This window comes from Myotis davidii, unplaced genomic scaffold (genome assembly GCF_000327345.1).
Source record: "Myotis davidii unplaced genomic scaffold, ASM32734v1 scaffold663, whole genome shotgun sequence".
Classification (NCBI taxonomy): domain Eukaryota; kingdom Metazoa; phylum Chordata; class Mammalia; order Chiroptera; family Vespertilionidae; genus Myotis; species Myotis davidii.
In genome coordinates, this window is record NW_006295816.1 from 3,954,618 (window position 1) to 3,968,004 (window position 13,387).

Below are 13,387 nucleotides of genomic sequence, written 5' to 3' on the forward strand. Positions count from 1 at the left end.
GGAGCTGTGGGGGGTCTGAGGGAACTGTGGGGGGTCTGAGGGCGTTGTGGGGGGCCTGAGGGAGCTGTGGGGGGTCTGATGGCGCTGTGGGGGTCTGAGGTCTTGGTTTCCTCACCATAAAATAAGGCTAATAACAGGATCTATCCCAGCATATTGAAAAAACCCATGAGGAACCACTAGCAGAGCATGTGGCACGTAGTAAATGCTCAACAAATCCTTGTTGTGTTGTATAAGCATCCTCAGCACCCCCTCCCCCGCTCCCGCCTCTCTTCACCATATCTGTGCAGCACTTCCTATTGGTAACCAAGTTTCACAACCATCTCTTTTGCCTCGTAAACAGCTCCTGCCATGCCTACTGAGCAGAGAGGACAGGCGTGCAGAGGGCTGCTGGCCAGCGGCCAGGGCCAGGATTCTGCGCCTAATGCCAGCCAGCTCCCATCGCCCTTCCCGAGCCGCCTGGGGCTGGGGACAGTGATTGCTGCACACACAGGCACCCTGAGCAGCTGGATCAGCGAAGTGGAAAGAAGACGAGGTGGTGGGAAGCTCGCCGATTCCTCTGAACTGCAGGACCCTGGGCGCATGGCTCCACATTTCTCCTTCCGACACCCGGGCCTCGCAGCCAGCCCTCGGGCGAGGGAGCGGGTGCTGCTGGCCGTAACTGCTGGTCTGTCCATCCCTCCAATGAAACCGAAACGAAACAACAACACAGGCCAATTTGGAGGTTCCGACCGGTCAGCGAGGGCATGGCCAGCTCGGGCGTTTTTAATGTAACCACACCGCCGGGTCCCCGGTTTGATTCCGGGTCAAGGGTCAAGGGCACGTACCTGGGATGCAGGTTCCATCCCGACCCTGGTCAGGGCTCATGAGAGAGGCAACCAATTGATGTGTCTCTCTCACATCAATATCTCTCTCTCTCTCTCTCTCTCTCTGTCTTTCCCTCCCTCCCTTCCACTCTCTCTAAAAAGCAATGAAAAAATATCCTCGGGTGAGGATTCAAAAAGAAGAAAGGAACAATATTAAGTAAATGATCGCACAGTTGGCTGACACCTAGGAAACATGGCCACAGTGCGCCATCACGGCCGGGTCTGCACGCCCTTGGCCTCTGCCGCCGCCATGCTTCGCCGGTGATGCCGAGCGTCAGGCGGCCGGGGGACCCCAACCCCGGCGCCGGCGGTACCTGTGCTGACGGCCTGCCAGCCTACGGAGAACGGCGTCCGGGCTTGAACCACGTACAGGGTGACGGGGCTGTGGTTGTCGGGCCCGGGGCTCCAGGACAGCTGGGCGGTGGTGTCTGTGATCTCGTCGATGGTCACGGCCTCGGGGGGCCCCGGGGGACCTGCCGGAGAGGGAGTCCCTCAGAGGTGCCCAGCGTGTCCACCCGTCCGGGAAAGGGATCGCGTGACGGAGTGGGGCCCGGCTCCTCCACCGTTTATCCACCCGCCACAGCCACCCACGCCAGTTCCTCCCTGAGCGCCCACCATGCCCCGTTCTTCGGGGCCAAAACTAGAGGAAGGAGATACGGCCGCTCTTTCCAGGGCTCACAGTACAACAGGGAAAACTCATGGGGTCGCAGCGTTGCCCTGTCCCCGCCCACCTGCCCGTACAGCAAGAGCAAACACACGCCTGTGTGCACGGGCGCCGCTGGAAGGCTCCAGAGCTCGTTTCAGGCTGCGCTTGGCCAGAGCACTGTCAGCTGGGGCTGCAGTCCGTGGCCGGCAGTCCATGGCTGGCGCTGCAGCCTGGGGCCCTGTCCCCGCAGCCTGGGGCCCTGTCCCCGCAGCCTGGGGCCCTGTCCCTGCAGCCTGGGCCCTGTCCCTGCAGCCTGGGGTCCTGCCTGTGCAGTGTACTCCCTACCCCCTCCCTGACGGGCGCTGTGTCTGCCCGTGTGCAAATCCCGGACATGGAGACCAGCCCTCACTGGCTCAGAAGGCACGATCGACCACCTTGAGAGAGAAGGTGGCGCGAGAAGGTGACTGGGAGGGACATGTAATGATGACAGTTGTGCCCATCACAGGGCATAGGATGCGATGCCCCCATGTCTCTTTCCTCCTCCACAGTCACTGACCACCGGCCGGGAGATTAGATTTTCCTCCTCCCCCTCCGCTGAAGGGAGGGGCTGGGTATCTGGGCGCTGGGGGGTGAGGGCGGGGGCGGGAACATTTCAGCCTGTCCGTCAAATGCCGCCTCCACAGAACTGGGGCCACCTTCGTCCCTGGGACCTTATTAACCAGATAAAGTCCAGACGATGATAAGATCTTTTTCTCACCAGCCTTCACATCCTGGCTTTCCCATCCCACCCCCCCTCAATGAGGCTCCTTTGATGCCTTTACAATCAGAGCCCCAGAGGCAGACAAGTGTCCCCCAAACCCCTCCGTGCACAGAACCGACAGGAGGGACCTCAGAGGTGCCCAGCGTGTCCGCAGGACCTGAGCCCGCAGCTGGTGGCTGAGAAGGAAGCGCCGGAGAAAGTGGGGAGACCTTGGCCGCTGGAGATAAGCCAGGACCTTCAGGGCTCTGAGTCCCAGCACCAACCCCCTCCACTCCCCCCTCCATGTAGCTACGGCCTTACGTAATGTTGACCAGCTTTGTTGTGGGGAAGTGGGGTCCCTCTTTCAAAACCACTCAATGAGCAAATGACTGTCCTCTGCACAGAATGTTCCCGTGGTCAGGGCTCGTGACATTTTGCCGCAGGCTCTGCGGAGGGGACACTGCGTGATGCCCGCGTCCCTGGTCCCTCCCAGGAAGGGCGCCCTTTCCTGCCACCATCAGTGGCGAGAGAGTAAATCAGGTGATCATAGGGGACCTAGGACCGTGGTCGGCAAACTGCGGCTCGCGAGCCACATGTGGCTTTTTGGCCCCTTGAGTGTGGCTCTTCCACCACAACATACCACGTGCAGTTGCGCGTACAGTGCGATTGAGACTTCGTGGCCCATGCGCAGAAGTCGGTTTTCGGCCTGGGCGAGTCTGTTTTGAAGAAGTACTGTTGGTATCTGGCTCTGTTGACTAATGAGTTTGCCGACCACTGACCTAGGATGTCTGAGCCAGACTCACAGCTGGATGGGGTCACATTCGAAACCCCCCGCAGGGCAGGGACGCCCTCGCCCGCCCCGGGGACTCGTGGAAGGCACTGCCCAGCGGAGAAGATGGAGCGAGGGGCTGTGGCTTAAAAGGGGTGCTAATCGGGTGGCCCCATGAACTGATTAGACTAGGTTTTCTTTTAGGCTGTGTTGGCAAATTTCTCCTGGCACTTAATGTTATTTTCTGTGAAATGAAGTATACAATATCATTTAGGAACTTCAAGTCTCACTGATTTAAATTTTTATTAGTGTAATTTATTGGCGTTTAAACTGCTGATCTGAACATTATCCTAATTAAATAGAGGATAAATTTTCAGCAACTGAATTCTTTGGTCCCCAAGGGGAGAGCAGACCAGCCTGGGTGATTTTAAAGTGGAAATAAACACGTTTCCGTAAGTTCTGCTGTGGGTGGCTCCGCCCCTGTCGAAATTTTTTTCCCTATCGCCCCTCATCTGTGCTATTACTGAGAGGGTTTTAAAGGCCATTTAAAGGGGAACCAAAGCAGATAGTTAACTTCTCTTGACAGTTCAAGCTGGCAACTCCCTCACATGCCCCTGACGTGTTGCCTGGAGAGAGAGGAGCTTTCTGTGGCTCCAGTAACTCGGCGCTGTGTGCTGAGGCTCACCCGCGGGCACACCCCACAGCCCCCGATCTCATTTTCATGCAGCCACAGGGCTGCTGGCCCACGAAGCCTCCCCCGAGCTCCCCATGTGGGGTCCAGGTCAGGGAGACGCTGGCGAGACATTAGTTGGATGTCCTGAACGGCTCCCCTTTCTGTGGGTGAGAAAACCAGCGGGCACGCTGGTGCGTACACCAGTTTATAAAGATTCTACATTTAAACGTATTTCATAACAGTCCATGCACTGGCTCCCATACAGAATGGTTTGTGGGGCTTGGCACTGAGCCCATGGGTGTGGCTCAGCCGGGGCTCACGCCCAGTAGGCTGTGGCCAGGCCGCGAAATGCCCACCAGTGTCTGCCTGCCCGCACATGAACTCCCAGCTAAACGACGTCCCAGGTGCCAGCGGGTGTGCACGGGACACACTGTGCGCTTCAGAGGAGGAGGAGGAACCCGGGGAAGCTGGGGATGAGGTCCCGTCAGCCACGCTTCCAGCCCCGGCCTCAAACACTGACTGGGGTCGGCGCCCATGAAACCTGAAACAGCACAGCCCGAGCCCTCCTCAAGCCACCAGCTTTCCCTCCTCTGAAGGCACCCTAGGTCCGCTCCGCCGGCGGCCAGGCCCAGGGGTGATCTTTGATACGAAGCAGCCTTCCCCGACCCTCTCCTGTGGGAAACGGCTGAGCAGAATCTATGGAGACTGTTCGCCCCTAGTCACACTGTTTCGCTTCGGACTTTCATTCTCAACCGCAGGAGGTTTTAGAATCTGTGCAGGAGAAGATGCCCCGGAACTATTTTAAGGCCGAAAGCCAGCCCCCCTGCCCCCACGATACCTCTGACGATGAGGTCGGCGGCCGCGGACAGCTGGTCCACACTGGTCTGGACCGTGCAGACGTATTTCCCAGCATGCTTCAGCTGGATGTTCCGGATCATCAAATCCCCAGCTGAATCCTGCTGATGAAGGAGTGGCCACAATTAGTTCTTAATGAGTTCTAAATGTCGTTATCACATGAAGGACGCTGCGGCTAACGGGTTGGTTTTACCCTGGCTGACGGGAACATGAGTGATGCGAGCCGCAGCCGATTACTGTTAAAAACAGGGAGGCGGCCCCGGCAATAAGGACCCCGGCTTGTGCGGAACACTCCTGGAACCCGACTGCAGGGTCTGGCTTCTCTGGGGCTCATTTGCCACCGGGGCTCAAAGCACGTGACTTACAGAAAGTGGGAAGCGGAATACTCCGGTCCCTCAACTCCAGCTGGGGCATGGCTCATTGGAAGTGACAATATGCCGCAGATTTGGGGGATCTGTAGTTAATCTCTGCAATATCGATCATGATGGCTTTGAAGGTAATTAAAAGTATACAATTTGGTACTTGATTTCCGTTTTAAAAAGTGCACAGAAGAGCCCAGCTGGTGTGGCTCAGTGGTTGAGCCTCGACCTATGAACCGGGAGATCAGGGTTTGATACCCAGTCAGGACACAGGCCCGGGTTGCAGGCTCCATCCCCAGTGTGGGGCCTGCAGGAGGCGGCCGGTCCATGATTCTCTCTCATCACTGATATTGATGTCTCTGTCTCTCTCTCTCTCTCTCTCTCTCTCTCCCTTCCTTTCTGAAATCAGTAAGAACATATTAAGGAAAGGAAAGAAAAAAAAGACTAACTGCGTTTCTTTTCCAGGGAACCGAGCTGCCTGAGTCAGTGCCACGCGGGCGGGTCCTGCGGACACTGTGGGTCAACACTTACCCCTCCGACCCTCTCGAAGTGGTCCCCGTCTCTGTTGAAGTCTATCCGGTGTCCGTTGAATGACCAGGTGAACACAATGTCCAGCGAGTGGTCCTGTCTCACCTGGCAGGTGAGGACGATGCTCTCCCCGACGGTGACGTCCATGCTGGCGGGGGGCACCGTCACCCTCGTGGGGTCTGCAGAGTGAAGACAAGAGAGAGGATACAGGCTGGGGGCTCGTGCAGGAAACACGCAGGCTCCAGAGCCGCACTTTATTTTTTCTCACGTTGTGACCCCAAACCTCAGATTCAGGCCAGCTGGTCATTTTTAAAAAATATAATTTTATTAACTTCAAGGAGGAAGGGAGAGGTGGAGAGAGATAGAAACATCAATGATGAGAGAGAATCATGATCAGCTGCCTTCTGCAGGTCCCACACTGGGGATCAAGCCCACAACCCAGGCATGTGCCCCGACCAGGAATCAAACCGTGACCCCTTGGTTTATAGGTCGATGCTCAACCACTGCGCCATGCCAGCCGGGCTCATTTTTAATATGAAAATACGTTTTATGGGACGAGCCTTCCATGAACCACAGAACCCAGAGGGGATGTTCCCAGGACCAAGGGGAGGCCCTGCTATGAAAGGTGACCTTCTTTGAAAGGTGACCTGTCCCCTTCGCCCGCCCCCCTCCCCCCTTCCCACTGAGCGCACACAGGAAGCGTGTCCTTAATGAGAAGTTTCTGGGGTGATACATGGTTAGCATGGGAGATTTAAACAGGAAAAGTAAAAGAAGTGATCACACCTCCCCCCAAAACAAACAAACAAAAACAAAATCCTATCCACTCCCTTACTATCTGGCTCAAACCTCTATTTTCATTTTGGTGTTAATTTCCCTGTCTGGTTCTGAGTTCCTCACTAATTGTGTTTTGCACGGTCCTGTGCTACACACATACACGCTCCCCGAAACGCCTCTGCTTAATCCAGTCGTAGGCACGCTTCTTTCTTTGCCTACATTGTTTATAATCTGCTCAATGTGCTATTAGGTTTATGAAGAGGTTCCAAACCTCATTTTGAAACTAGTAGGCGTTTTAGAAAATGTTATTATAGGTATAAAATTATTAATAATGCTGTAATGAATATCACTGACAAAGTGATATGTGTGTATTACTTCTTTTAAAAAAATATATTTTCTTTGATTTCAGAGGAAGGGAGAGGGAGAGATAGAAACATCGGTGATGAGAGAGAATCATGGACCGGCTGCCTCCTGCACGCCCCCAACTGGGGATCGGGCTGCAGCCCGGGCCTGTGCCCTGACGGGGAGTGGAACCGTGACCTCCGGGTTTATAGGTTGTTGCTCAACCACGGAGCCACGCCGCTGGGCTGGATATTTCTTATTTTCAGTGAGGAAAGGCGTGGAGAGCAAACCACCTTAGAACGATTCTAAGCAGACGTCTAGGAATCACTCCCTTTTGACACCACGTGTCCTGGGTCATTCTTGAATTTAAGATTTTCCTCACCTATCCATGAACAATTCCTGGCTACAGTTATATGCATCTATGGCTTCCCTGTGGCAGCATGTTGCCTAATTCCACTTGACCGAGCTGAACACCGATTTTGCAATGTGGATTTTCATTCACCGGTGGGTGTACCCACCGAGCGTGCATTGTGCGTCACGGCCCCGACACTATTACGTGCTTTACAAGGATTGTTTCACGTATTCTTAACCAGCAGGCACTGTCATCGTCCCCACTTCACAGATGAGGACGCGTGTCTCAGGGGGGGTCAAGGCGCCTGGCCTGGGAGTCACTGGGCAAAAGGATCCCAAAGGAATCCCGCCCGCGTCTGTGAAGTAAAATCCCACCGCGGACGGTGCATAAGGAAGGCACCGGAGGGCCTTGCTGGTGAAGGGAGGACACCTGGTGGGCAGCCGGCTGTGTCTACGGATACAGAGTAAGGGACGCTTTCCTAAAATACACAAGCAATGGCCTGCGCCCCTCGAGGGAAGGACAGGGTGCCACGGACTGTGCCTCCGTGGTCAAGGCCACATGCAGGTGAAGGCCCAGGGCCGGCCTGCAGTTGCCGCCCGGGAAGGACCGAGTCTGGTCAGCAGGTGGCGCTGCCATCAAAGCTGAAGGAGCAGCTTCCCTCCTTTCTGCTCCTGCTCCCACTGGCGGCTGCCTACTGGTTTTCAGGTTCCTCAGCCCGAGGAGCCTGCATCTCGGGAAACGGGCAGTAATGCTCAGACTCTATTTAAAAAATACGTTTTGATTGATTTCAGAGAGAGATGGAGGGACCGAGACAGAAACATCAATGATAAGAGAGAATCATGGATCGGCTGGCTGCCTCCTGCACGCCCCTACAGGGCCTGTGCCCTGACCGGAAATGGAACCATGACCTCCTGGTTCATGGGTTAATGCCCAACCATTGAGCCACACATCCTAAAGCTGTATTTCTTTGTTTGCTTATGGATTTGAGCAGCACATGAAGCTTCAGCAGAGGGTCTTCCTACCTGATGGACCTTACCTGCCGCCCTGCCCCTAGCTGATGCATAAAGGATGTATAAAGCTTTTTACAGAACAAAAGGCAGCAACCCCACCCCCTTCCCTCCGGCAGCGTGGGCCGCTCCTGACTCGCGGGTTTGGGGGTGGCCAGTAACTCCAAGTGCAGTTTTCTCTCGAAACCCTTCAGGATGGATACGAAGAACAGCCCTGGGCCCTGCCAGCCCTGTGGGTGGGCGTGGCGGGTGAGGTGTGAGCTGGGCCGCTGGGACAGGTTGTTTCTGTGGTATCGCTGGGCCCAGAGCCTGAGCTGCGTACAGCCAAGGCGATTCCAAGGAGGAGGATGAAACGGGGAGAGTTCTCCGTGCGGGTCTTGTGCCTGTTCCTCGCTCTGAGGAGGAGAGTGAAATGGGTAGGCAGCACCCCGTTGCCGGGAAGAACTGCTGCTGGGGTGGCGTGCGGGCCCCGCGGCCTCTGTGCCCACCCCAGCCGCAGGAGCCTGCTCCTCCATTGGGAGTTGCTGATCCAGAGAGAAAGGGAGCTCAGGGGAGGGCCAGGGAAGCAGGAAGAAGCGTAAATTAGTTTCTGTTCAGAGAGGTGTTGACGACTTTTCCTGCCTTTTGAAGTGAGGCCCAGGGGACAGGAATCTGAAGTCACACCAAACTGTCTGAAGCCTCATCTACTCTGTGCAGAGGACACGGATGAGGGAGAGTGGGGACGGGAGCAGAGGAAAGAGGGAAATGCAGAGAAACAGCGAGAAGGACTCGGCAGGGGCACAGGGGCAGAGCGTCCGCTCCTCAGACGGGAGGCCAGGAGCCAGGCAGGCTTGCAGCCGGGGAAGTGGGGAGGGAGCAGCCGGCCTGTGGAGGACACCTCCTTCCTGGCTTTCAGGGATTAAGACCCAGAGCCGCGGGCAGCTGCGCCTGGGCACCCGGTCACCGGTCACCGGGAAGCCGCAGGGGGCTCCTTCCACCAAAGGGGGCCGGGGTCGGAGCCGGTCTGTTCCGAGTCCCAGGGTTGTTCCTCCATGACCGACCTCTGCAGGTGCCGGTCTCCCGGGGTGACTGTGGGAAGCACCAGGTCTCGCCCAGCCTGGGGATGGCCGCCCTAGGGGGCATTGCTGGGGCAGAGAGAGAAGTCGCTTTCTGCTCTGGTTGGTTAATTGGAAACAAAAATCAACTACTTCCTCATTCCAGAAGCACAGTCCTTACTTGAATTTGTTTAAAACAGACGCCTAGGGGTGTGTGTGTGTGCGCGCGCACGTCTCTGAGTGTGTTGGTGTGCGTGTGTGTTTCTGTGTGTATGTCTGTGCATGTTTGTGTGCCTTTGTATGTGTGAGCGTGTTTTCTTGAGTGTGTATCCAGATGTCTGTCGCTCGGTACATCTTTTTGTTGTTAATCCTCACCCAAGGATATTTTTCCATTGATTTTTAAAGAGAGAGGAAGGGAGGGTGAGAGAGACAAAGAAACATCGATGTGAGAGAGACCCATCGACGGGTTGTCTGCCGCACGGGCCCTGATGAGCCTGCGACTCTGGTGTCTTAAAACCACCTGGTTCCCGGTTTGACCACGTGGCCCCATTAGGCGCAGAGCCACCGAGACGTGGTGGGACCCCTCTGAGCTGCCGGCCCTCCTGTAATTGGGAAGGGATGGTGTTTGGCAGGCCAGGACGGCTATGCAGTTCAGACTGAGTTCATGGAATTTAACGTCTTCATAAGCCATAAGGTGCTGCCCTGGCATGAGATAGGGTTCCGCTGCTACTCCGGATGCGGGATCTGCTGGGGAAAACCCAGGAGGAGGGGCTCTGTCCGCGGCTCAGGAGGGGCCGTTGGGACGGGAAGAGCTGGTGGTCCTGAGTGAGGCTCCCAGGATGGCTGCTGGCTGCTCAGTGAGAGCCTGCGACCAAGTCATTCCCGCTCCCAGCACGGACGCCGGTGCACAGGGGCTCCCGTTCGACTGCTCAGCGCAGGGGTCCTCAAACTACGGCCCGCGGGCCACATGCAAAAACAAATGTTGTATTTGTTCCCGTTTTGTTTTTTTACTTCAAAATAAGATATGTGCAGTGTGCATAGGAATTTGTTCACAGTTTTTTTTTAAACTATAGTCCGGCCCTCCAACGGTCTGAGGGACAGTGAACTGGCCCCTGTTTAAACAGTTTGAGGACCTCTGGCCCAGCGCTTCGGGCCAGCGGCTCAGTCCCCAGACACGTCAGCACCAGCAGCGGCCTGGCTCTACGCCTCAGAGGACCGTGTGTGCTCAACCCGGAGGAAAGGGTGCTGTGGAAATGACCAGAAGGAGGATGAACCACGGAACAGATGAGAAAAGTGGCAAGTTCTAGAAGAATCAGAGAACCGGTTAGAAAAGGAGAATGGAGAAGGCGCAGCACCTGTAGGGCTGGGCAAGGAGGAGCGAACTCGCCTGCCTCCTGGTGACGAAGATGCCCACGCCGCCGGGGCTGGAGGAGGTGACGTCCGCTCTGATGCTCAGAGATCTGTCCGCAGAAGACAGTGTGGGCGACGTCACGGCTCACGGGTTTCGCTTTATGACCGTGGCCACGCGTAAGGCTGCAGGGTCTTTATCAAGGTGGCCAACTGCTGTGTTTATGAAACATACCGCCCCCCTTTTTTAAACATAATTTATTGATTTCAGAGAGGAAGGGAGATGGAAAGAGACACAGAAACATCAACGATGAGAATCATGGATCGGCTGCCTCTTGCACACCTCACACTGGGGATCGAGCCCGAAACCCGGGCATGAGCCCTGACTGGGTATCGAACCGTGACTTCCTGGTTCATAGGTCAGTGCTCAGCCAACTGAGCCACGCCGGCCGGGCAGCCCCTTTTGTGTGGTGGCTACCTGGTAGGTCATTTACATGGCGTGGGCAAAGAGAAGAGAATAAGGTGATTTTCTGTAGATGCCTCCCTCCTGTGGACTGGAATGCTCTCTCCAGGCTCACGGTGAAACGGTGGGGACACCCTGAGGCCTGTCACCATCATCGAGCACTGGCACTGTCTCCACCGCCAGAGGTCGCCTGTATTCTGTGTCACCAGGTGCCAGGACCTGGGCCCCACACCTGCCCGTGTTCTCTTCCTAAACATGGCCCTGTCTTGCTTGTCCATCATGCACACGGCGTCCACAGCACACACGCACAGGCTATCAGCGGGCAACGCACTGAATTTTCACTTCCTTTCAGGGTTAACTGATTTGAACTAATGCGTGAAGCCAGACTAAGCTTTGCACCAGGAGAATTTGCTGATGGGGATCCAGGACAGACAGTTTGCGGAGCAGAGCTGGCAGCAGCCAGTGACGAGGGCGCACAGACACCGCACGGGATGGTGCTTGACGTTTGCGATGCCACTGCTTCCCGTGACCAGCAGAGCCGGGACCAGAACGGCATCCATTTGAAAACAGGTGCTCATTTCTGTAGAGTCTTTTAAGTTTTGAAAACGAACTGTATGTTAGTCAACCCTGACTTTATAATCATTTGTGCCTGGATCTTTCCAAGAAAAGCAGCTTCCCCCAAACACGCGGAGTTGGGGAGCCAGCGACATTTAGTGCGAGAAAAACATGCGTGCAAGTCTCCAAAGAAATACTGGAGCCCTCACTGGTTGGCTCAGCAGATAGAGCGTCGGCCTGCGGACTGAAGGGTCCTGGATTCGATTCTGGTCAAGGGCACATGCCCGGGTAGGGGGCGTGCAGGAGGCAGCCTATCCATGGTTCTCACTCATCATTGATGTTTCTCTCTCTCCTTTCCTCTCTGAAATCAATACAAATGTATATTAAAAACAACAACAACACTGGGGGCCTGTAAGCAATGACGACACCTGCCTCGCTTCGTGAGGATGCCGAGGGGAGAGGAGAGGGACGGCTCCCGCAATGAGGCCCGATGCTCAGGCCGCTGCCGGTGAAAGGACCCCTGGGAAATTCAGGGTACAGACTCCCCTTCGCCAGCACTGGACAGACCCCAGAGAAGCAGCGCGGCGTTCCCTCGCTCACTAGCCGGGCAACGCGCCCATCTGAGGACGACCCCCGAGTGGCCTCCAGGCGAGAGAGTCCGGCTCACGGTGCCCATGCCCAGCCTCGACGCTCTCCGTGCCCATCACGGGCGCCGTGACTAATGCCGCGGACAGGACAGTCTGACCTGCTCTGGGAAGATTAACAACCGGGGAATCGCCACGCGGGCTCCCGATCGTTTGCTATGCTGATGTCTACAGCTACCTTAATGGGTTATTTGAGCAGTTTATGGGGCATGGCCAAAAATACACTTTATTGAGGGACATGATGATCTGAGCCGAGCTGAGCTGAGCGCAGTGAGGTCTCTGACTGTGAAATATGAAATCTTTTGAAAACCTGTTTTCACCTCTTGCCTTCTCTTTCATATAATTCCCCGGAGGCCCGGCATCACACAAGGACGAAGAGTAACTCCCAGGAACTTCGGAGAGAATCCCCAAGGATGCTGGGAGATTGCTCACCTCACAGGGTCACGCCTGCGGACTGTAGGGTCCTGGGGGTGGGAGAGGGGGGTGGGTACCACCTTTCGAAGGGCCATCCGTCCTTCAGCAGGGGTCAGAATTTTCCAGGAATTCCTAATCTGGCTTCCAGTACAGGGTGTGAGCACAGGATGCTAAGCAGACTCAGCACCCGCACCGTGTCACGCACCGGGGTCACCCACCCGCACCGTGTCACGCACCGGGGTCACCCACACGCACCGTGTCACGCACCGGGGTCACCCACACGCAGCCCTGCTTCCTGTACAGGCGCAGGGAAGTGGCCCTGCTTATACGGACGGATAACCCGAGCGCAGTGGCGATAGGGGCCTGAATAAATCCGATAAATTACGTAGGTCTCGATGCGGGGCCTGCCCTGCCTGTGCTAGTGGACTATTTGGCTGGCCACAAATAATTTACATTTGGGGATGATTTTATAGGAATAGAGTCATAAAAAAGCCACAAATGTAATCACGGGGATTATGGATGAGATACCATGCGAGCTTCCTCCCATAAATTATCTCATTTCCTCCTCAGGCCCAATCCATTAGGCTCGGGGCAGTCCGAAGCCCTCTGCACAGCAGTGCAGGGTGTTCTTTATTGGGGCACGAGCCCATGAGGAAGACAGAGCGGCTGGGAGGCTCCCACTGAGGTGGGTGCTGGGAAGCAACTGGATGGTGGGGGGACAAGCCTGCAGCCTACGCTGCGACGGGGAACTACAGACAGCAGACTGGCTCCCTGTCCAGAACTCCCTCTCCACCCCGCCCTCCCCGGGGCTGGAACTGTGGAGCGAAAGTCCTGGATGGATCATGGGACCAATGCTTCTTAGCATCACTTAATCCCCAGACTGTTGCTCACTCTTGCCCACCCTTCCTTCCTTCCTTCCTTCTTTCCTTCCTTCCTTCCTTCTTTCCTTCCTTCCTTCCTTCCTTCCTTCCTTCCTTCCTTCCTTCCTTCCTTCCTTCCTTCCTTCCTTCCTTCTGTCTTTCC

At 55.9% G+C, this 13,387-nt stretch overlaps 1 protein-coding gene across 1 annotated transcript in view; it reads right to left on the reverse strand.

The window, feature by feature from the left end:
- Window positions 1-13,387, reverse strand: part of CNTN4 (contactin 4) — a 332,854-nt gene that overhangs the window by 11,057 nt on the left and 308,410 nt on the right. The window contains exons 13-15 of the mRNA XM_015568361.1: window positions 5,436-5,611; window positions 4,529-4,646; window positions 1,178-1,336 (exon numbers count right to left, since the gene is read on the reverse strand). Coding sequence (XP_015423847.1) covers window positions 1,178-1,336; window positions 4,529-4,646; window positions 5,436-5,611 — 453 coding nt within the window. The remainder of the gene's footprint in view (window positions 1-1,177; window positions 1,337-4,528; window positions 4,647-5,435; window positions 5,612-13,387) is intronic.